We start from the raw sequence: 23857 nt of genomic DNA, 5'->3' as shown, positions 1-23857 counted from the left end.
AATTTAAAATTCTAAAATTCTAAAATTTAAAATTCTAAAATTCTAAAATTTAAAATTCTAAAATTTAAAATTCTAAAATTCTAAAATTCTAAAATTCTAAAATTTAAAATTCTAAAATTCTAAAATTTAAAATTCTAAAATTCTAAAATTCTAAAATTCTAAAATTCTAAAATTCTAAAATTCTAAAATTCTAAAATTCTAAAATTCTAAAATTCTAAAATTCTAAAATTCTAAAATTTAAAATTCTAAAATTCTAAAATTTAAAATTCTAAAATTCTAAAATTCTAAAATTCTAAAATTCTAAAATTCTAAAATTCTAAAATTTAAAATTCTAAAATTCTAAAATTCTAAAATTTAAAATTCTAAAATTCTAAAATTCTAAAATTAAAATTCTAAAATTCTAAAATTCTAAAATTAAAATTCTAAAATTATAAAATTATAAAATTCTAAAATTTAAAATTCTAAAATTCTAAAATTCTAAAATTCTAAAATTCTAAAATTCTAAAATTCTAAAATTCTAAAATTCTAAAATTCTAAAATTCTAAAATTCTAAAATTCTAAAATTCTAAAATTCTAAAATTCTAAAATTCTAAAATTCTAAAATTCTAAAATTCTAAAATTCTTAAAATTCTAAAATTCTAAAATTCTAAAATTCTAAAATTCTAAAATTCTAAAATTCTAAAATTCTAAAATTCTAAAATTCTAAAATTCTAAAATTCTAAAATTCTAAAATTCTAAAATTCTAAAATTCTAAAATTCTAAAATTCTAAAATTCTAAAATTCTAAAATTCTAAAATTCTAAAATTCTAAAATTCTAAAATTCTAAAATTCTAAAATTCTAAAATTCTAAAATTCTAAAATTTAAAATTTAAAATTCTAAAATTCTAAAATTCTAAAATTTAAAATTTAAAATTCTAAAATTCTAAAATTCTAAAATTCTAAAATTCTAAAATTCTAAAATTCTAAAATTCTAAAATTCTAAAATTCTAAAATTCTAAAATTCTAAAATTCTAAAATTCTAAAATTCTAAAATTCTAAAATTTTAAAATTTTAAAATTCTAAAATTCTAAAATTCTAAAATTCTAAAATTCTAAAATTCTAAAATTCTAAAATTCTAAAATTCTAAAATTCTAAAATTCTAAAATTTTAAAATTCTAAAATTCTACAATTCTAAAATTCTAAAATTCTAAAATTCTTTTAGACTTTAAGACTTTTAGACTTTTAGACTTTTAGACTTTTAGACTTTTAGACTTTTAGACTTTTAGACTTTTAGACTTTTAGACTTTTAGACTTTTAGACTTTTAGACTTTTAGACTTTAAGGCTTTTAGTTTTTTAGACTTTTAGATTTTTAGACTTTTAGACTTTTAGACTTTTGAACTTTTAGACTTTTAGACTAGAGATTTAGATTTTAGACTAGAGATTTCGAGACTTTTATACATTTAGACTTTTTGACTTCTAGACTTTTATACTTTTAGACTTTTGGACTTTTAGATTTTTAGACTCTTAGACATTTAGACATTTAGACATTTAGACATTTAGACATTTAGACATTTAGACATTTAGACATTTAGACATTTAGACTTTTAGACTTTTAGACTTTTAGACTTTTAGACTTTTAGACGTTTAGACTTTTAGACTTTTAGACTTTTAGACTTTTAGACTTTTAGACTTTTAGACTTTTAGACTTTTAGACTTTTAGACTTTTAGACTTTTAGACTTTTAGACGTTTAGACTTTTAGACTTTTAGACTTTTAGACTTTTAGACTTTTAGACTTTTAGACTTTTAGACTTTTAGACTTTTAGACTTTTAGACTTTTAGACTTTTAGACTTTTGAACTTTTAGACTTTTAGACTTTTAGACTTTTAGACTTTTAGACTTTTAGACTTTTAGGCTTTTAGACTTTTAGACTTTTAGACTTTTAGACTTTTAGACTTTTAAACTTTTAGACATTTCGACTTTTGGACTTTTGGACTTTTAGATTTTTAGATTTTTAGATTTTTAGACTTCTAGACTTTTAGACTTTTAGACTTTTAGACTTTTAGACTTTTAGACTTTTAGACTTTTAGACTTTTAGACTTTTAGACTTTTAGACTTTTAGAATTTTAGACTTTTAGACTTTTTGATTTCTAGACTTTTAGACTTTTAGATTTTTAGACTTTTAGACTTTTAGACTTTTATTCTTTTAGACTTTAAGACTTTTAGACTTTTAGACCTTTTGATTTCTAGACTTTTAGACTTTTAGATTTTTAGACTTTTAGACTTTTATTCTTTTAGACTTTTAGACTTTTAGACCCTCAGACTCCAGACTTGGCGAGTTTGCGACTGTGCGACTTAACGGATTTTAGACTTGATTTTGCGACTTTACGATTTTGCTACTATTAGACTTTTAGATTTTTAGACTTTTAGATTTCTAGACTTTTATACTTTTAGACTTTTCGACTTTTAGACTTTTAGATTTTTAGACTTTCATATTTCTAGACTTTTATACTTTTAGACTTTTCGACTTTACGACTTCCAGACTTTGCGAGTTTGCGACTGTGCGACTTAACGGATTTTAGAATGGAATTTTGCGACTTTACGATTTTGCTACTTTTAGACTTTTAAACATTTAGACTTTTAAACTTTTACACTTTGAGACTTTAAGACTTTTAAACTTTTTTACTTCTAGACTTCAAAACTTTTAGACTTTACAACTTTTATAATTAACAACTTTTATACTTAACGACTTTCAGACTTTACGACTTTAAGACTTAGACTTTGAGACTTTTAGACTTTACGATTTCCAGACTTTGCGAGTTTGCGACTATGCGACTTTACGGATTTTAGACTTGATTTTGCGACTTTATGATTTTGCTACTTTTAGACTTTTAAACTTTGAGACTTTAAGACTTTTAAACATTTTATACTTCTAGACTTTAAAACTTTTAGACATTACGACTTTACGATTTTGCGACTCTACGACTTTACGATTTTACTACTTTGAGACTTTTTTAGACTCTTAGACTTTTTGACTTTAAAACTTTTAGACTTCAAGACTTTAGAATTTTAGACTTTCAGACTTAACGTCTTTACGAATTTTAGACTTTGTGACTTTTATACTTTACAATTTTACGACTTTACGATTTTCCGACTGTTCGACTTTACGATTTTACGACTTTGAAACTTTTAGACTTTCAAACTTCTAGAATTTTATACTTCAAAACTTTTAGACTTTACGACTTCAAGACTTTTAGGCTTTGCGACTTTTAGACTCATAGATTTTTAAACCATTAGATTTTTAGACTCTACGAATTGTAGACTTTTTGACTTTTATACTTTACGACTTCACGATTTACGATTTTGCGACTTTACGATTTTTATACTTTTAAACTTTTATACTTTACGACTGTTGCTGAATTTTTGAAGTTTTATGAAATATTGTTATTGATTTTAGTTTGTTTTGCAATTTGACGTCAAATCAAATAAAAAACCAAAAATCAGAAAAACCTAGCACCGTTCAGCACCAGCAAGTCCAGCACCGGTTTGATCTGCAAGACAAGAATTTCCGCTGATCAACTCTGTCAAAGTTGGACTATTCCGCAACCCTACCTTGATTTTAATCGGCGGTCGATTGTCCTCCCCACTGGACGTGACAGTTCCTCCCGGAACGTCGTTTAGATTCTCCATGTCGTGGTTCCTCCGCTTCCGTTTACGCTTGTGCTCCTTCGCGGGCGATTCGTCCTCGTGCCGGGATCGATTGCAGTGTTTCTCCTTCTTCCGCTTGCTGTGCTTGTGTGAGGATTTCGAAGAGGAGATGCCTCCGGTTCCGGATGTGCCGGCTGTGGCGGCGTCCACCGCAGGAAGAACTTTCACGCCGTCTGGAGCCTGTTGGGGAGGGTCGATGGTTGCTTTGGTGGCTCCAGCGATTCACTGGAGGTCGTTGTCAGGTGGTTGCCGATCCGCGGATGTGAGCTTTTCTTGGAAACTCTGGTTCAGACTCCGTTGGAGCCGGCCTTCAGCTTCTCCTTCTTCTGTTTCCGGTTTGACCTCTTTGTGTTTAACAGGGGGTTTAACGATGGCAGGAGCAGATTCTTCCTTTGGCTGCTCGGGCTTCTTTACCGGAGAGTCCGGGATCTCGGTGACTGCAACCTTGGGTTTGATGTCCTCCTGCTTTTGGAACTCTCTTTGTCTGTGGAAGTCGGTTCGGTGACCTTCTTCTTGCGACCTCGCTTAACCGGTGGTGCGGCCGCCATCGGCGTCAACTTTTCCACCGAAGTTTCCCTTGCGCTAAACGTTTCCGCCAGTTCCTGGTCGATTTTCGGGATCTCCAGCAGCAAATCTTTCGTCTTGATATCGTTTGCCACCGCTATCTTGTGGGGACTATCTCCGGTTCCACTCTTGCGGGGTCGTATGGGTTGAGAGGTTGGCGCATCACACGACGGGGTTACTCTCCGAGGACTTTTCAAACTCGGGCAAGGGCATGTCGTAAGGGACAATGATGCCGTCCTTGCTGTTCCGGGTTCGGGACTTGCGCGGGGCTTTCGGCAGGATCACGAGCTCGGGGCCGATGTGGTCCGATTTGTCACACTCGGAGCACTGCCAGTTTGGACTTTTTGATGGTGCCGCGTGAGTGGAGGATTGGAACAGCCGAGGTGGTAGTACAGATGACAGGTGTTGCAATTGGCGAGAAGGTGCTGGTCGGAGCAGCGCAGATTCCGCACTCGTTCAGCAGTACTTGCACTGGGTGCTGCAGAATTCGGCCGGTGTCGTCCCGCTAGCCCTGGGTGATGAGGTTCTGGAGTGGGAATCCGACGCCCATTTTGAGGGCGGCGGCCGTTGGGACTGGTACGGGCAGAAGGCGTTGAGCTGGGCGTGTTGATCACTACGCTAGGATTTGCGGCCGTTGGTGGAACTGAAGGGGGGTTTCCGATCTGCTCAATCGGGATCAGGGCCTTGTTCGGGCAGAGAGCGCGGATTAAGTACAGTCAATCACAGGTCGATCAGGTCCAAAGCGAACTTTCTCACCATTTCACCATTCTCCTCTCGAGCAGCCAAAGGTTTGCAGCGCGGAAGTCGATCGATCGACAACAGATTGTCCGTCCCACTGCCCGCCGGATGTCTTGTTACTTTTCGTGCTGTAAAATAAAAATTGAAGTTAAATTCTAATAATCTTATACAGAATAAATAGTACTTACTATTTCTGGATCCATTTTATTTTTTACATTCGCCACCGCAGAAATAAGCTACCTTCAATCGCTTTAAACACGATTTTTGTCGTTTGTTTATATTTTGCGAGCGCACCGCAGGCAGCTGATTCTGACACTCTGACAGCGTAACGCATTGTGGCTGCGGCAGACCAAACAAAATTGCGCCGCGAACATGGTGGTTGCGATTCCGCAAACATTTTGCTTCGATATTGAAAACATTTATTTCAAAATCGAAAACATTTTTCATGATTTTGGAAACATGCATTGTTTTCGAATTCATCGCGAAATTTTTTCGGATCCGCTGACCGGATTTTGTTCCGTGTAGGCCAATAACAATTTATGTTATTTATAACAAAATTTTTTATTCGTCGTTATGATTTTTTTGTTATTGGATTGTTATTGTAATAACAGACTAATAACATTTTTAGTGATTCTTCGAACAAATATTTGTTATTATTTTTTGTTATTTTAACAACTAATCCGACCATCCCAATAATAGTTGGCGGTATTCTTCCATAACAAAAAATGTTATTCCCAAGTTGATTTGGCTTGCAACCAATGTCAGACCAATAACAAATTTTGTTATGATAACATAAACTGTTATTAAAACCTTATGCAAAAATGGATTTTTCAAGAAGATTCCATAACACTTTCTGTTATTTTAACAGTATTTGTTATTGAAATGGCATGAATTTTGTTATTACCGTCTGCCCGGGTTGTTTTGTTATGGAAGAATAACTCCAACTGTTATTGGGATGATCGGATTAGTTGTTAAAATAACAAAAAATAATAACAAAGATTTGTTCGAAGAAAAACTAAAAACGTTATTAGTCTGTTATTACAATAACAATCGAATAACAAAAAAATCATAACGACGAATAACAAATCTTGTTATAAATACCAAAAAATGTTATTAGTCTAGTATTTCAAATATCAAAAAATGTTATTCCAAAGTTATCACCGTCTGCTCGGGGAAATGCTGCTTTTAGTTCACATAAAACATTGATGCAGATCATTATACCTCCCAGAATTTAAATAGTGTAATCAATTTGAAAAAGTGACCAAAAAATGGAATAGTGGTGAATTCACACATTTATAAACGTCAAATTAAACAATTTTTCTGATATTAAAGATGTAACCATTTTCCAGGTGAGCAATTCTCTACGAAATCGGTCTTTTTTAGAATTTTATCTTTTGTATTTTTTAATCAGACTGAAACTTTTTTGGTGCCTTCGGTATGCCCAAAAAAGTCATTTTGCATCGTAAATTTTACCGTATAATTTTCCATACAAATTTGGCAGCTGTTCATACTAAAATGATGTATGAAAATTCAAAAATCTGTATCTTTTGAAGGAATTTTCTGATCGATTTGGTGTCTTCGGCAAAGTTGTAGGTATGGATATGGACTACACTGAAAAAAAAAATGATTCACGGTAATAATGTTTTTTGATGATTTTTTATTTGTCACTGAAACTTGATTTGCAAAAAAACATTATTATTTTTTTTTTCATTTTTTGATATGTTTTAGAGGTCATCAAATGCCAACTTTTCAGAAATTTCCAGGTTGTGCAAAAAATGTTTGACCGAGTAATGTTTTTTTTAATCAAAAAATCGAAATATTCGTCGCAAAAAATTTTCAACTTCATTTTTCGATGTAAAATCAAATTTGCAATTTTCAAGTACTTTGGTGAAATTTTGATAAAGTGAACCGTTTTTAAATTAAGGCCATTTTTAGGGTAACTTTTTTTCAAAATAGTCGCAGTTTATCATTTTTTTAAATAAGTCAACATGTTTGCCAACTTTAAAGAAATATGTTTGAAAAGCTGAGAAAATTCTCTTTATTTAGCATTTTAAAACTTTGTCGATACGACCCTTAGTTGCTGAGATATTGCCATGCAATGGTTTAAAAAGCAGGAAAATTTATGTTTTCTAAGTCTCACCCAAACACTTTGTATTCAAAACAGATAGCATAACTTCACAGCTCGATATCAATAAACCATCCAAAATTTACTATCAAAGTTTTTCGATTTCAAGAACTAAACCAATCGGAAAGCGGCAAAATCCTTTTGATACTTTTTCGCCAAAAATATCCATTTCCATAATTCTATTGCTTCCCAAAATTGCAATCGCCATTCCACCAAGCAGTCGTACGCCAACTCTCAAGAATTCTGCAGATAAGCAAAGAAAAACAAAATAAATATTCCGGAGAACTCCTCGCGGAACTTTTCCCCAAGAAATGGGACAGCAAAACTATTCCAATTCACCAGTGCACATAAACCAAACCTAGCAAAAAAAAAAAAAAGAACCCGTAACGAAACACAAAACAACAAACAACTTGAGATCTTTCCTCGTTACTCGCGCTGAACTCTTCAACCTCTCCCCACTTCTCTGCCCGGAGGAAAAGCAACAACAACAAAAAAGCTCCGTCGTGGGTGGATTCACAAACAAGATTACCAGCTTCGATAACGGCGATATACCTTTTCGCCACATAAACTGTGACGGTTATGCGGGGGCAGGCGGAGAGGGGGGGGGGGAAAATGCAATGAAAATCGATAATCCCTTTCGAGTGCTTCTTCGCTTGGAGCAAGACTTAAGACGCCCACACCTCAAGTGGACATCGCGGCCAAAGCACTTGCGACAGCAGCTTTTGGTCGAGTTCCTTTCCCTGGAGGATCTTGGCAAGAAGACAAATCTGCGGGGGGGGGGGACGATACTTGCTTCTTGTTCTGGGAAGGTGGGGGGGAGTACAAGTCTGATGCTATTTTTAGCCATTTTTAGTCACTTGGAGAGGTGGGAGATTGGGGTTTCTAGAGTATGTAAGAATTATCCAGAAAATAATTTTGATTTAAGAATTTTAAAAACTTTCCATATATTTCAACGAACAAGTTGGCTTTTTGTCTTGTCCAAAACAAATCCTCCATCGAAAGCACTGTGTGTCTTATACTCGACATAACTCGCAGGTATTTTTAGTGTCTCATAAACACATAAACACTGAGAAGGTGAAAGCCCCCACAAACTGTCTCTTCTGGTCACGATTAAATCAGGACAACCCGAGCAGACGGTAATAAGTTTGGAATAACATTTTTTGATATTTGAAAATACTCGGCCAATAACATTTTATGTTATTTAAAACAAGTTTTGTTATTCGCCTTTATGATTTTTCTGTTATTGGCTTGTTATTGTAATAACAGACTAATAACATTTTAAGTTATTCTTCGAACAAAGCTTTGTTATTATGTTTTGTTATTTTAACAACTAACCGATCATCCCAATAACAGTTGGAGTTATTCTGCCATAATAAAAAATGTTATTCCAAAGTTGTTTTGGCTTTCAACCAATATCAGACCAATAACAAATTTTGTTATGATAACATAAACTGTAATTCAACTCTACTCTAGAACTCCAGATTTTTCAATACGAATCCATAACACTTTCTGTTATTTTAACAATATTTGTTTTTGAAATGGTATGAATTTTGTTACTACCGTCTGCCCGGGAAGGGGTAAAACTCTCAGCAACATTCTTCCCAGCCACAATCCACGCCTGAATTGCGGTGCTAATGGATGTGAACGACGACAAGCTTGGTTGAGATTTTAAGGGTAAAATGTTCCAGCAGCATGAACTTCAGCAGCGAGTCTTCTTCGCCAATTCCCCGGAAGCTCCTCTGGAGAATCGAATTTCGATCATTACCTGAGTGATGTAAACAGAACCACTCGCGCGAAGGTTGATCGAAAAAATCACATTCACAGTGGTAGGTTGTTTTTCCTCCCTCCCAGCCACGAGATTAGGCAGAAGCTACCTCACGGAAACGTTTGCAAATTTAATAACACTCGGATGACGACGACGAGCGATGGCATTTTCCGGATTTCCTGAGCCTACCTCCGGCGGACGGGGACGGGGAGGATTCTCTCTTTTCCTGTGTTTCCGCTTCGCGCCCACTGCAGGGGGAAGAACACACTCAGAATCGAATCCATTCATCAGCGGATCGATTCGCAGGGCGATTTCTTGCGGGGGAGGGGATTTTGTTGTTTTTTTTTTGCTTGAGCTGTTTGCGTCATGCCGAATAAAAGACTTTTTTTTGTATTTCTATTCAGAGTTAAAAAAAAAAACAAAAAAGTAGAATGTCAAGCACAAAAGCTGTTCCAAGTACCAGAAGCTTATTTTCATATGATCTCTTGGAACTGCAATCCAAATGCTGTACTCAAATTCAAAAGCGTCTCCATTATTTATCTAGGGAATCTAGGGGATGTATATCGCAATGAATGCTGAGATGGAAAGTCAGTAAGAAAAATAACCAGAAAAATTATTTAACTTGACATACCCTTGCTCAGTTTTTCTTTAACTTTAGAAAGGACTTTGCAAATTTTTTTCGAAATATTTAATTTTGTACTTTTTTATTCGAATGAAACTTTGACCATGCATTCTCTATGATAAAGAAGCCATTTTTGCATAAGTAACTTTTCCGAGCACGGCGTGTTTTCTGGGCAACCATAAGGAGAAAAAATAGTCATCGCTACTTTTAAATGTGTCTTATAGAAAATTTTCTCAGCTTTTCAATGCTTCTTAGAACAAAATGTTTTATAGAGAAATTTCTGCGATATCTTTATTTTTTTGTTTTAAAAAACGAAACTATTGGCACTACGCCCCCCGGGGCATGGCCTTCCTCTAACGTGGGATTTCTGCTCCAGCGCCTCTGACGAGACAGGAGAAACCGGGACCGACGTTTTACTTCACCATCCGATAGAAGCTCAGTGGATAAGGCGGGAATCGAACCCGCGTCTCATAGCATCATCGGGATCGGCAGCCGAAGCCGCTACCCCTGCGCCACGAGACCCAAGAAAAAAATAAAACAATAAACAACGTTGTAAAAGTTTGCAAATCGATAAACATTTTAAAAATTAAGATTTAACCAAGGTTTTGAATATGTGGGATTTATTTAGAAATTAAAATCATAAAACCGTATTAAAAAAAATGTTCACAAGAATTAATAGATTATTACATAATTTGTGTGTACAAATATCAGCTGTCTACTCTGATTTAGCTTGGATTTAGCTGATACAGCCAAAAATAGAGCAGGTTTGAGATTTTAAAGAGTCATTTCAAATCAGGAATTTTTCTGGTACTTTTGTACCCGACCCTCTCCGATTTCAACGAAACTTTGTAGACATATTATCCTAGGCCTATATAAGCCATTTATGTGTATATGGAGCCAATTGTACTCAAAAATGACATTTGAGAAGGGCGTAAGTTATTTAGATATTTTTGTATTCTGTAATTTAAAAATTACTGTATCTCGAAAAAGTTGCATCGTACCAAAAAGTGGTCAATGACAAACTTGTAGGAAATTGGACGGGCTTTCTGAAAAAAAATACACTGAAACAAAAATACACGCCACTTCTATGGCATTTTTCAGTTTTTATGTTTAAAAGTTAAACATAAAAATAACTTGGGAATAACATTTTTTGATATTTGAAAATACTAGGCCTCCCGGGCAGAAAGTTGCATCTTGGAAAAATCTACCCATGTTCGTAAAAACACGAACAAGTCAAGTTCACCCCAGGGTATGGTTAAGAGATAACCGAACATGGCCACGAACATAAATTGTTCGAGGCGTATCTGCGAAAAATCTGGTTGAGTTTATTTGACCAACAATGCCACATCAAGTTGAGTTTATAGTAGCAAACAACTGAAATCTTCCAAAAATCATATCAAGTTCATAAAGTTGATTTTGATCCCAAAAATAATTTTATTGGTTTTTAATGCACCCCGCCACAAATCAGACCCCCCCCCCCTTCTTCCTCTTCACAAATATGAGTAATATTGCAGGAATATACGCACTTACATCAAAACAAGATTTTTCAAAGTTGAAAAATTATTTTACTTTAATTGTGGAGAAAGCGTTGCATTGCCAAAATGTCATAATAATTTTCCAAATCACGAAAAATCCAAAGTCTCTATATTCCATTTTTTTTTTTTAATTAAAAATAAAAGTTTATGAAAATATTCCTAAAATTGCATAAGTCCAAAAATCCACAGTAAAATTCCAAAAAGCCTGGTAATGTTTCTTATCAAAATAATTTTTCAAAATGTTGAAAAATATTCAACTTGCTGAGAGCAAAAATTTCGCAAAGTCCTGAAAATCTAATAAATTCTACCAAAAATCTTATCGTGATACTAATCCCGTAAATTTTCTAAGTGCCGGAACGATTTTTGTAGGGGGTATATCAATAATTATTAAAAACCAACTTTCGAATTTCAAAATTTCAATGAAGACGTTTTGTTAGGGACATTATTTTAGGAACAAACTGATGTTTTTGTAAAAATCGGACGAAAATTTCCTGTAATTTCGACGATTTTTCCGAAATTTTGGTTCAAAGCAAAAATAAACATCAAAATAATTTATCATGTTTCCAAACTCCCGAAAATTTTCTAAGTCCCAAAAAAATGCTTTTTCTGTAAAAAGTAAAGAATTAAAAAATATACGCAAAAATTTCAAAGTCCAGCATAAATAAAATCAAACTTTAAAATATCAGCTGATGAAAATTATTCTAAGTATCGGAAATTGAAAATTCGGTCAGTGACTGCAAATTTTGCTACGTCCAGCATAAATTTGAAACAAAGTCAAAATAATCATTTCATGATGTTCGGGTAAAATTTTTGAAAAAAAATTAATTTTCGAAATTTTTGCTAAGTCAAAAAAACTACCACTAACAGCTCAATATCAACTGTAGATAATGCAGTATGATCATGGAATATACTTTCCATGATACGCAGTCGGTTTCAAAAGTCGTCATAACTCTAGGAGTTTACAACAAGATGCAAATAAACAAGCCAAGATAGTTCCAAGTTATCGCCACCAACTCACTTTCCGCCCGGGCTATAACATTTTATGTTATTTATAACAAAATTTGTTATTCGCCGTTATGATTTTTTTGTTATTGGATTGTTATTGTAATAACAAACTAATAACATTTTTAGTTATTCTTCGAACAAATCTTTGTTATTATTTTTTGTTATTTTAACAACTAATCTGATCATCTCAATAACATTTTGAGGTATTCTTCCATAACAAAAAATGTTATTCCCAAGTTGTTCTGGCTTTTAATCAATATCAGACCAATAACAAATTCTGTTATGATAACATAAACTGTTATTGAACTCTTATGCAAAAATGAATTTTGAAGGAATATTCCATAACGCTTTCTGTTATTTTAACAGTATTTGTTATTGAAATGGCATCAATTTAGTTATTACCGTCTGTTCGGGAAGTCACGATTTTCATTCGTTCAAAATTTTTGAGGAAATAGCCTAACATGTGACAAAAAGACTCAGAAAAAATGCAGGAAGGTATGTCTCTTCTAAAAAAATACAAAAATCATTAGCTAAAACTGTTTTTTTGAAAAGTGGTCCAAGCGTCAAAATTTTCAAAAACCGATAGTGGGAATCGATTCTCCAGAAAATTTTACATAAAAGTCTCCATATTGACCATTATCCCAAGTCCAATCCATGCAAAGCTACAGCGGTTTTAAAAATAAAAATGTTGAAAAAACAGCTTTTTTGTAGTTTTTGGCATTTACTATATGACAGACTTGATTTTTCAGTCTCGAAAATATTTTTACCGGAAAGCTCGTCCAATTTTCCATAAGTTTGCCTTTGACAGCTATTTTAGTTTAAAATTTTAGTTTTTTTTAATTTAAATACGGTTATATGCTTTTAATTACAGAATAACCTACGAAACTTCAAAAACTCCGTTAAAAATATAATTTTCAAAAAGTTTAGCGATTTACGACCTTCTACAAAATTGTTTCTTGTCTTATTTTGCACAAACACATCATTTGACAAGTTTCCTGACATGTTATTAAAAAGTTTCGAATAAATGGTGGAGGAATTTAAAACAAAAATTAAAAAAAAAAAAAACAAAAATTAAAGATATCTCAGAAATTTTTCGATGGAAAATTTCGCTCCTAGAAGAATTAGAAAGTGGAGAAAATTTCTTATAAACCACATTTGAAAGTAGCGATGACTATTTTTTCCTGAAAAGGTTTTCTAGAAAACACATGGTACTCGGAAAAATACTGATTCTTATTGGACTTTTTATCACCATAAGTTGAATTCCGTAAACACGTATTTTTATAGATGATGCAAAATGAGAAGTTATGTGGTTTAGAAAGAAATCAAAAATATGTTTAAATCGTTTTTTTTTCGGGGATGTATAATTATGTGTAAAATTACTCAACCTAAAAACTAAACCAATTTAACTTAATAAAAAAATGCATCGATTTCAATTTGTATGTTAATGAAGATGATTTTTTTCGAAAAAAAATCATTTTTTAATGAAAGTTTTTCGTAAAATTTACGAGGATAATCCCCATCACATTGTCAATATCGAAAAAGAGAATATTTTGTTAAATTTTCTGCTCCTATTTCTTTTAAATTTGTTATTAAATTCTTAATTCTATTATATTTCAGAACTCCAAAGGACTTATCAAACTAATATTTCCTTGGGACTGTCCATAAGCCAAGTGGTCACTTTTTTTTTCAATTGAAGACAAGTTTTTGTTTGTACTTTTTTATTTGACTCAAAAATGTGTGTGATGTGTGTAAAAAAAAATCACGAATAAATTTTCTGTTCGATCTTGAACAAAGTTGTAGATATTGATGAACAAACATTGCCGATTTGTTTTATAATCATATAATTGCAAAAATTAATGTTTCCAAAATATTTTTTTAATTGATATTATTATTATTATTATTAAGACTGAGCCCCGTAACTTTTGTACCATAGCATGTTGTCGCTGAGTCAGCATAACTTGCAATGAAGGAGTTTAAAAAAATAACGATTTTACAAAAAAAAAACAGCAAATTAAAAAATTAAATTTAATGCCAATTAACTGATTTAAATTTGGTTAAGGTCGTTGCAAATATTTTTCAGAGTTTATGGTTCAAAAAATCAGGTTGCAAAAACATATTTTTTCAGAAAAAATATCAAAATTTCAATGGAAATAGAAGTCTAATCAACTGAGAACAATTTTAAATGCCTTTTTCTGCATTGAAAATCATATTTAACATGTTTGGAAATATTTTAAACTTTTATAAAATTACAATGTACAGCACCGCAAAAACTTTTTTTTCTCGCAAAAATAAAATTTTCGTCAATATTTAGAAATTTTGGAAATCAATGAATGCAAAACAACTGGACAGGTGTATGATGCATTTTAAAACACAATTTTTTGCCCCCCTCCCCCTCGACTTTGATCATCATCATATTTTTGATCTATATATTAGACCTTATAGATTTAGTTTATTTATTTTATAAGTCCTGTAAAATTTTTAACTAATTTCAAAGATATTATCCAAATAAAATTTTCCTCTTATATGAATGATTTTGTTTCTATTAATATTTTGTATTTAAAAAAAAGTGAAAGAAAGAGCTGAATTGAATATTGTTTTAATGATATTTAAAAGTATTTTGAAATGTCATTAAAAATTGGCATTAAATTAATTATTTTTGCTAGGGGCCTTCCATAAACAACGCGGACATTTTATGTGTGGAGGGAATTTGGCGATTATCCATGTTCCATACAAAACAATGTTTGGATGGAAAATTGTCCACGAGTGGTATCCAAAAAATTGTAAAATGGATAAAATTTTCTTCAAATCTTTGCTTTAGTTCTATTCTGTCGATAATTGTTGTAAAGAACATTCTTAAGTAGCTTAAAACAACACTTAGAACAAAGAAATTTAGAAAAGCTTGGTTTAAATGCTAAAGTGGATTTAAAGTTGATTTAAAATAAAATTAAACATTATAAGTAATTTCTTAAAATTATGACAAAAGACTTTCAAACCTATTTCAAAAAGAATTACGTTCCTTAAAATCTTTGAGCATTTTTTTTTAGCTGAACTCTCCACAAAATTGCGGATTTTCTCGTGAAAGATTGCACAAGCATCTGGCCTACACGGCACTAATGTTGAAAATAATTGCATTACTGGCCAAAGTGCCTCAAAATTGCCTTTTTTGGTTCATAGAAAAAATATGATTTATGACTTTTTGTGAAAAAAAAATTTTTTTTTCTTTATTTCGTTCTACATTTTCCAAAAATAACTAAGGCCGATGCAAATATTTTTCAAAGTTTTTGTCCCTCGGCGGGGGGTCAAAAATATATAAAAAATGAAATAACAAGCCATAGTCTCAAAATTTGAATGCAAAAAGTGTTTTAAAACAGACGTGCATCAGCACTCAATAGCACTTCACCACATTTTGAGATGATTGCCTTCGTAAACCGGCAGAGTGAATCTTTGCTCATTGTGCATCAAAACAAGCTTAAGTTCGATGCTTTTAATAATCGTTACAATAGTTCAGCTGTTTTACAATTATTAGTTTTCCAAAAAAGAAAGATTTGACGTAAACAAAAAAAAATAGCGAAAAAATTTGTTTTGCGATACTAAACATCGAAAAATTTACAAAATTCAAAAGATGTTTAATGATGATTTTAAACGCAGGGGAATGCATTTTAAATCAATTTCAGCTGATTGCATCTAAATTTCCATTGAAATTTGGAAGTTTTTAGATTAATTTTTTTTGCCCCCTGATTTTCCAAAAATTCTAATTGTTGCTTGTTTTTGAATTTTTAATGATGTTGATAATTTTCTCAAATAATGTTTTAAATTGTTTTTTATTGCTGCATAACATTACAAAGTTATTTTTTTTTTTAAATTAATCCAGCACATTAATTTCCACTACTTTGTGCAGTAAATATATCCCACTCTCGTCAGATTCATCGTCATTTCGTTACAGGTTCCACTCACTAAACTGTGTGCACCGCTTTGAAAAGTGCCATGCCGTGATCCCGGGGTCTCTAAAGTGTCCTGTTTTAATTTGTGTCAAGTGTCAAGAGTTACGTGATGTGACACTGTCAACTCGTCGTCGTCGTCGGTTGCTGCGAGGGAAAAAAACACGAGCAAACCTAAGAATGAAAGAACCCTTTTTGAGGAAATAACCGGCGAGAGGGCTGACAACACTGCTGCTGCTGCTGCAGACTGTTCTGCAAAGGGGCGGAGCTTAATGGTGCAGTGCACGGTGGGGGAAATAAAAACAAACTGCCAATGAAGGCTGCTACCGGCACTTTATTGAGTGCTATTTTTAGCGTAAAAGTCCTCTCTGTCGAGAGGATGGCTGTCTCCTCCACGAAACTATTGGTGTTCTGACACAGGTCCTGAAATAGTCACTGCCATTAACTTTGCTTCGTTCTCTTTAAAGAGTGTCTTGTGTTTGCAGTGATTGACAGTATGGTACCATACAGTTTGCAGTTTTTATTTAAAAAAAAAAACCCAGCGTAATATGACCATAACTTAACATCTTCACGAGAGATGCCCCATATTTCAAAAAACTAATTTCCCCCGCAGCAAACCCCGCCGGGAAATCCAAAAAGTCCTTGAGTCGCAACTCGTCGTCGCCGCCACCACAACTCGTCGCTTCGAACGCCTGCTCCTTCAGCACAAAACTACCGGCAATGTGATTAGCAACGTCATTATCGTATCCCACAGCCACTGCACATCCTTAACCACTCTGCAAACTAAACTGGCTGACTGGCTGACGACGATGGTGCTCTCCGGTGGTGCACTTTGAACTCTATCATCTCCTGATGTGACGACGAGGAGTTGGTTGCGTGCTCAACGGAGTGACATTTGCCCAGCAACCCCCCCATCCCTTCTTCTTCACGAAATGTGCATCAAAGCCATATCTAACTCAATTTGGTAGTGCACGTTTTATCCCCTAATGAAAAGCTTCTTGTAAATAGCAGCATGATACGCCACCGTGGAACATCAACTGTGGTGTTGTTGAGGGACTACCCCAACCTGGGGAAAAGAGCGCTTTCAACGGTTGGGTTAATTATTCCGGCATGGGTGAGTTGGTAGTTTTGCAGTTTTTGATTAGCTGGGATGGCCATGTTTATGAATTGATGTTACATGACCATTAATACAAACTGACTTTTGGAAGCAAATTCTGTTGTGATTTTGTGCATTAGAGAAATGGTTGTTTCCTTCTTTCAAAATTGATGCATTGGTTTGTAAAAAAAGCCAAACTTAATATCATATAAAGACAATACTTCAGAGGTTGAATTTAAATTCTATCGATAGTTTCAAAATATCAAAAAATCTCATTCCGGTGAGAATAAACTAGTTGACCAACAGTTCTTTAAAACTACCGTTTAACAATTTTCAGTCAGACAGCTTCTTCTTCGTTGCTCACAAAATCATTTCAGTCATAATTTAAAATAAGCGAATACCTGCAAAATATAGAGAATTTTCTCAGCTTTTCAATTTTTTTTTTCAAAGGTGGGCAAACAAGTGCACGAATTAAAAAAAAAGAAAAACTTCAACTATTTTCAAAAAAGTCACCTTAAAATGGATTTAACTTGAAAACGGTACACTTTATCAAAATTTCACTGAAGTACTTTTTGATTGAAAATTTGATTTTACATCGTAAAATGAAGTTGAAAAATTTTTGGGACCAATTTTCTGAATTTTTGAAAAAAAAACAGTATTGACTAAAAAATTCATAACTCGCTCAAAGATTTTTTACCCTTCCTGGAAATTTATGAAAAGTTCGCATTTGATGTCCTCTAAAACATATCAAAAAATAAAAAAAATAAAAATAGTGTTTTTTTACAAATCAAGTTTTAGTGACAAAAAGTTAATTAAAAAATCGCCAAAAATGTTTACACCGTGTAACATATTTTTTCAGTGTAATCGATATCCATACCTACAATTTTGCCGAAGACACAAAATCGATTAAAAAATTCCTTCAAAAGATACAGATTTTTGAATTTTCACATATCATTTTTGTATGGCCAGCTGCCAAATTTGTATGGAATATTATATGGATAAACTTAGAATGCATAATGTCTTCTTTGGGCATACCAAGGGCACCAAAAAAGTTTCAGTCGAATTAAAAAATACAAAAATTAAAATTCTTAAAAAAAGACCGATTTTGAAGAGAACTGCTCTGTTTTTAAAAAATTATAAGAATTGTTTCCAAATTAACCCTCTACTGCCATTTTTTGTATTTTTCCCTTGTTTATGAGGTAATTTTGAGCAACGAAAAACTTTACGTCTCTTATTTCATACTTTTATTTCTTTTTTTGTTATCTTGTTAGGTTTGCCTTGTTTTCTGATAGTATTTGGCTAACTCTAGTAGGGGAAATAAACCCTTTCTAATCAAACACCTATCTTCGTCATATGGAGTGTTTGATGCTCGATTAAAGCTCCTAAAATACTATTTAGGCTGTCAACTTACCAGCAACAGCACCGCGTCGAGTAAGCACGCAAATGTATGCCACTTACTGGCCAAAAAGATCAAATTTAATGCACTTTTGATCATAATTTCTATTTTGCGAGACAAAAAAAACTAAGCTGATAATACAAAAATGGGCGTGGCCCAATGCACACGACTGATTAGAATGCGTTTTTGAAATATTTTTTTAAAATGCTTGTAAAAGGAATAGCATAACTTTTAATAAATGTGAAAATAAACAGAAATGTTCACAAAAAGTTGCTCTAATCGTTGGTGTACTTGGTTTTACTGAATTTTAAGGAACACTCCAGATTATCCAGCATCATTCAAACAAGACCGCTTATTAGGCTTAAAATGGGTTTATTTCCCCTACCTCCTATAATTACCTTTTGCCTATCTAGTTTTTTTTAATGATTTTACAGTTTTTGATTTTTTCTGTTTTTCACAAGACAAAATTCCAAATAGTCAAATAAATATACACAGAAAAAAAAAATCATGATAATATTACATCTGGGAAGAGGTACCGTAAACCGGGGTGACTTTGATAGGATTTCAATTTGTTTTTGAAATATTTTCCAACAGGTAAGGTTTTTCTCAAGATTATTATTTTTAAAACATGTACTGGGGTAGGCCACACAAAGTCCATGCACTATTTTGGAAAAAAGTTTTTTCAATAGTGTTTAGAAAAATAGTTACGTTAAAAATTCTTAGTTTAAATTCCAGGGTGACTTTGATAGTCATAGTTTTTCTTGTTAAAATCATATTTAGATGTTCAAACTTTATTTGTACGTTAAATGTACCATCACTAAAGTAGCTGATATAGTTTTTAAGAAAAAAAAATCAATGTTTATATTTAGTTAACTAAGTTTATAAGCTTTTTATCAAAATACTAATAAATTTTACATTAAATTTCTTGAAAAGTAGGAATTTTGCCTGAAATTTGTTAAAACTAGTTTTGTTTATAAAATTATCGATTTATGTTGCATTTTAAACTCAATACAAAGCACGAATCTCAAGTTTTCACATTTTACATGAAATTTGTTCAACTGAAATTGCCTATAAATTTGGAGATTTTTTTTAATTGTGTTTCAAGAACACATAATTTTTATTATTTCCAAACATATTTCACATTCTCCTAGTGGAAAATTGTCCAAAGAACCCGAAAATGCATTCCGTTTTCCGATTCAAAATCATGTTCATTGAGAAAATCATGACACTTTGAGAAGTTTTAAATAATTACTTTCATCAACACTTTCTTAATTATAGTTAACTAACTTTTTAAACATTTCAAAATTTTATGCAAAGTTCTTCTTGAGGTACTTTGAACACTTCTCTACCACGGTCAGTATGATTCTGAACCATTCCGTACGTATTTTAATTGTACTCTAGATTTTGCAGAAAAATCGCAAACCTATCAAAGTCACCCCGTTTTACGGTACATCTTTTATGTCAGAAAAAAATGTGTAATTTTACCTCTAGAAATGGGTAACTTTACCATTTTTCTGGTGTAATGCCACTTTTTCAGTCTAAATTGAGGTAAAATAACATCATAAAAGAGGTAATATTCAACCTGTCAAAATTACAGCTTCCAAATTTACATTACTTTTTACTGTGTAATTTTTTTTTGATTTTTTTTGTAGTTCCGGTTTAGGTATGTCGAAATGTATGTGCTGTGAATTTTCGTTATTGAAGCACATCATTTGATTTAGTGGCGATTTTTTTAATAAATTTGTCAAGTTAATTGCTACGTACTCTTTTCGAATTCTTCATTTTATACCCACAGAACTAAGGGTCAGTTTATTTGACAAAGTCAAAAAAAATCGAAAATGAAAATGCTTCCCAACTGATAATATATGATCAGTGTTGTTGGACTTCTTGTTTTCGTTTTATAGAAAATATATTCCGTTTTTAAGAAAAACTATTAAGGCAGTTATTTTATTAATTTTTTGGCAAACCACGGTCTAAAATATGATTTTTGTTGTACTATCCTTTGAAATTGTAAAAGAAGAAAATGTTTTCTTTTTCCCTTCCAAAAACCATTCAGGACTTACTTGAGAATCCTATGGAAAATTTCCCTTATCCTCTTAAAAAAGCATCAACATTTTTCTTCTTCCAATTTATCTCCCAAATATCAATTTCAATTCAAATGCCTATTTGGATAATCGTTAAAGAAACATGACGAAATCCAGCTACCATGGTCGTTAGGTTACGGGTTTTGCCTTCTAAATGGATGGTGATGGGTTCGATTCTCGGTCCGGGATAAAGAAGTTTTAAGGCCGTGATTGCAAACCCAGCAAAAAAACTAATAATCTTGCTGCTCTCTGATAAAATAAGTAAAATCATCTACAATATGGAACGATGAAATGTTGATGCCTGTCGATTTGACATTGTTTTGTTTTCTAATGAGCTTGAATCCTACAGATTTTTTGTTTTATTTAACAGTTGTGGCATAACTTTATTTTTTTCATGATTTGGTCTAAATTTTAATGAAAATTGCTGCCAAACATTGTTATAGGATTTTTTCATTTATAAAAAAAAAACTAACTATCATTTGAACACGATCCATGATGCAATGTCAGATTTCAAACGCTCTTTTTCCAGATTAACCAACACAACATAATTTATACACCTTTTGAATCAAAATTTGTCAGCATTTCTCAAATACTGATAAAAAAAACTTAAAATGACTTAATCATTTCAGAACAGTTTTTTTTTTTTTTGAAAGACTTAAATTGATTCTACCAACCGCATTGATCCATTACTGAGATTAATTACGTTCCACATATTATCCTTTCATTCCAGGCCAAAAAACCACGTCGACCTTTGCAAAAAAAACCCCTCCCCTTTGCACGTGCCAATTAGCATATCGAAACATATAAACTATTCTCACGCATGACCACTTTTTTTCTTTTCAACAAGGGTTGACGTCATAGGGTAAAATGGCAATTCTGGAACAATACTTTGAGTTTTTTCTTCTACAAACTAGACACTCTTCTAAAATTAAAGCGTGAAATCCAGCTTTTCCACACTTGACCTACTTTTTACCCCTTGTTTCCATCAAAAGGACTAAATCCTCCAAGTTACCAAAGTGCGTCCCGGGGGGTGCCATTACGTGGGCCACTTTCACCATTTCTTCCCCATAACCACGACTGCGACGTTCTAAGAGCTTGCGTGCTATTAAATAAATTGTACCAGCACGCTGAATGGGGGAGCACACAAAAAACCCGCTTGTAATTACGCCAAGGCGCCGCCGTAATTAATCCGGGCAAGTGAACTTACCTGGACGATCTTGGTCATTTCCTGGATGTCTATGACACCGTTGCCGTCCACGTCGTACATTCGGAACGCCCACTTCAGCTTCTCCTCCGGGGTGCCGCTGGATGTCACGTCGATCGCGAGCAGGAATTCCTGCAAGAAAAAGTTTGCTTGTATTAGAATTTTGAAGTTAATTTACGTTTGGTAATTCACTGTAACGAGGCTGTTTAGCTAAACGGTCAAAGTGTTGAAAATGGCGCACTTCTGCAAATACCTGGATTCATTTAGATAAAAAGGGACAATGTTTAAATGTGCTGGTGATTAGGACAAGAGAATAACGTCCTTTTCTTTTGAAATGAGGGTAAATTATGGCGAAGAGTAGCAAAAACTTGAACAATTCACAAAGACAGCCCGTGGAAGGTTCAGGTAGGTTCGTTAAAATGCTTAATTTTAATAAGCTGGACGGTGACGGATGATTTTTTGGAAGGAAAAAAACTCTTTTCAAGCTCGAAAACTGTACGATTTCACTTGTTTTATGTGACTTTTCCAATACAGTCCAGACTCGATTATCCGAAGGCCTCGGAAAAAATTCACTTCGGATAATCGAATCTCAAAAAAAAATTATGACGCCTAAACTACGCTAAAGTGATTTAAATTGTTTAAACCAAGATGGCGGCCAATATGGCGGTGACGAAAAATTGAAAAAATGCTTTTCATTATTTAATAACTAGCAATCTACAATTCAAATTTGACTAAAAAGGGGTAGCAGAATTCGAATTTGATGAAAAGAAAAAAAACAAAACTCAAAGTGGACGTGGTTCGATTATCCGAAGTCCCATACAAACCTTCGGACAATCGAACTTCGGATAATCGAGGCTTCGGATAATCTAGGCTTCGGATAATCGAGTCTAGACTGTACTATGAAAATAAAGGATTTTTTTTGGGTAGATTCATTTTTAAATTTGATAATCGAACTATTATTGCCCGAGATAATAGAGATCAAAAAACGAGAGTTGATTTGTAAACACCGAGAAAATCTATTTTTTTCTGTTTGTATCAGTTTTTTTTTAATTTACTCTGCCAAAATGGGCAATCCTGGACACATAAAAAAAACACTGCGATTTTTTGGCTACAACTTCAAAAAACCATTAAAAATTATTTAAAAATCACTTTTTTCAAAAATTCATAAATTGATCAAAGATTTTTTTAGCATTCTGCAATTTTTAGAAAATACGGCTTTTTATGTCATCTAAAATACAAAATTTTCAAAATTATTTTAAGTGGCAAATCATGATTTTAAAACCAGCACAAAACATTTTTCTATGATAATTTTTTTTTCAGTGAAATCCAGACTTATCCAGACCTACAACTTTGCCGAAGACACCAAACCGACCAAACTGATGAGGCAAAATGGCTTTTTTTGGGCATATGGAAAAATGGCAATAAATATACATCCATATCCATCTATTGCTCCAATAAAAGTAACAAATTGCTCAAAATGATTAAATAGAAATACGAACAAATTAAAATTTTCGAAAAAAAAATGACAGAAAAGATGTTAATAGGTTAATTGTTATAATTTTTACAAAATGGTCAAAATCAAAATAACCAAGAATGATGTTTAAAGATCAATTTGTCAAGTTGGTAAGCTATGAACAGGACGATTTTTCAGTTGTTAAGGATTCTAAGTGTTTTTTTTTATGTTTTCAAGGACAAAAAGCGTTTTAACTTTAGCTACTTCAGAGAAGTATTGAATTTTCCATGAAAATATTCAAATTTGAAATCGAAAAAAAAAACTAATTTTTATTTAAATGCTTTGTTTTGGGACATTTTAGAATACTTTTAAACTTAATTTTTATACAAATTTTCAAATTGAAAAAAGTGTATTTTCCTAGAATCAAGCAAAAATGTAAACGAGCAAATTTCAAAGATATATTAAATACTCATCAGTAAATAAAATCTATCAGAGGTCATACATATTGATAAACACTTTTCAAATGTTTAAGGTTATTTCATGGAATCTGTTTTTTTTTTTTTGGTATTTTCGAAGGAGCTTAATATTTTTGGTAAAATTTCGAATATTCTTATTTATAACATTTTTTCTTCATAAATGTATTAGT

The 23857-nt window shown here is 32.5% G+C and overlaps 2 protein-coding genes across 12 annotated transcripts in view; both read right to left on the bottom strand.

Moving 5' to 3' along the window:
- Positions 1-23857, bottom strand: part of LOC6040115 (neuronal calcium sensor 2) — a 237904-nt gene that overhangs the window by 30142 nt on the left and 183905 nt on the right. For all 11 annotated transcript variants that reach the window (XM_038258777.1, XM_038258788.1, XM_038258781.1 and 8 more), the window contains one exon: positions 21762-21890. In XM_038258777.1, the coding sequence (XP_038114705.1) occupies positions 21762-21890 (129 nt within the window). The remainder of the gene's footprint in view (positions 1-21761; positions 21891-23857) is intronic.
- Positions 3771-5477, bottom strand: LOC119768616. The gene is made up of 2 exons (XM_038258793.1): positions 5007-5477; positions 3771-4933 (listed from the first exon to the last, which is right to left on the bottom strand). Exons 1-2 carry the CDS (start codon positions 5007-5009, stop codon positions 4532-4534), a joined length of 405 nt encoding a protein of 134 aa, XP_038114721.1. The 5' UTR covers positions 5010-5477; the 3' UTR covers positions 3771-4531.

This window comes from Culex quinquefasciatus, chromosome 3, assembly GCF_015732765.1.
Source record: "Culex quinquefasciatus strain JHB chromosome 3, VPISU_Cqui_1.0_pri_paternal, whole genome shotgun sequence".
NCBI classification, from domain to species: Eukaryota; Metazoa; Arthropoda; class Insecta; order Diptera; family Culicidae; genus Culex; species Culex quinquefasciatus.
The sequence above is the reverse complement of the archived record's forward strand: the minus strand, read 5'-3'. Positions and strand labels throughout refer to the sequence as shown.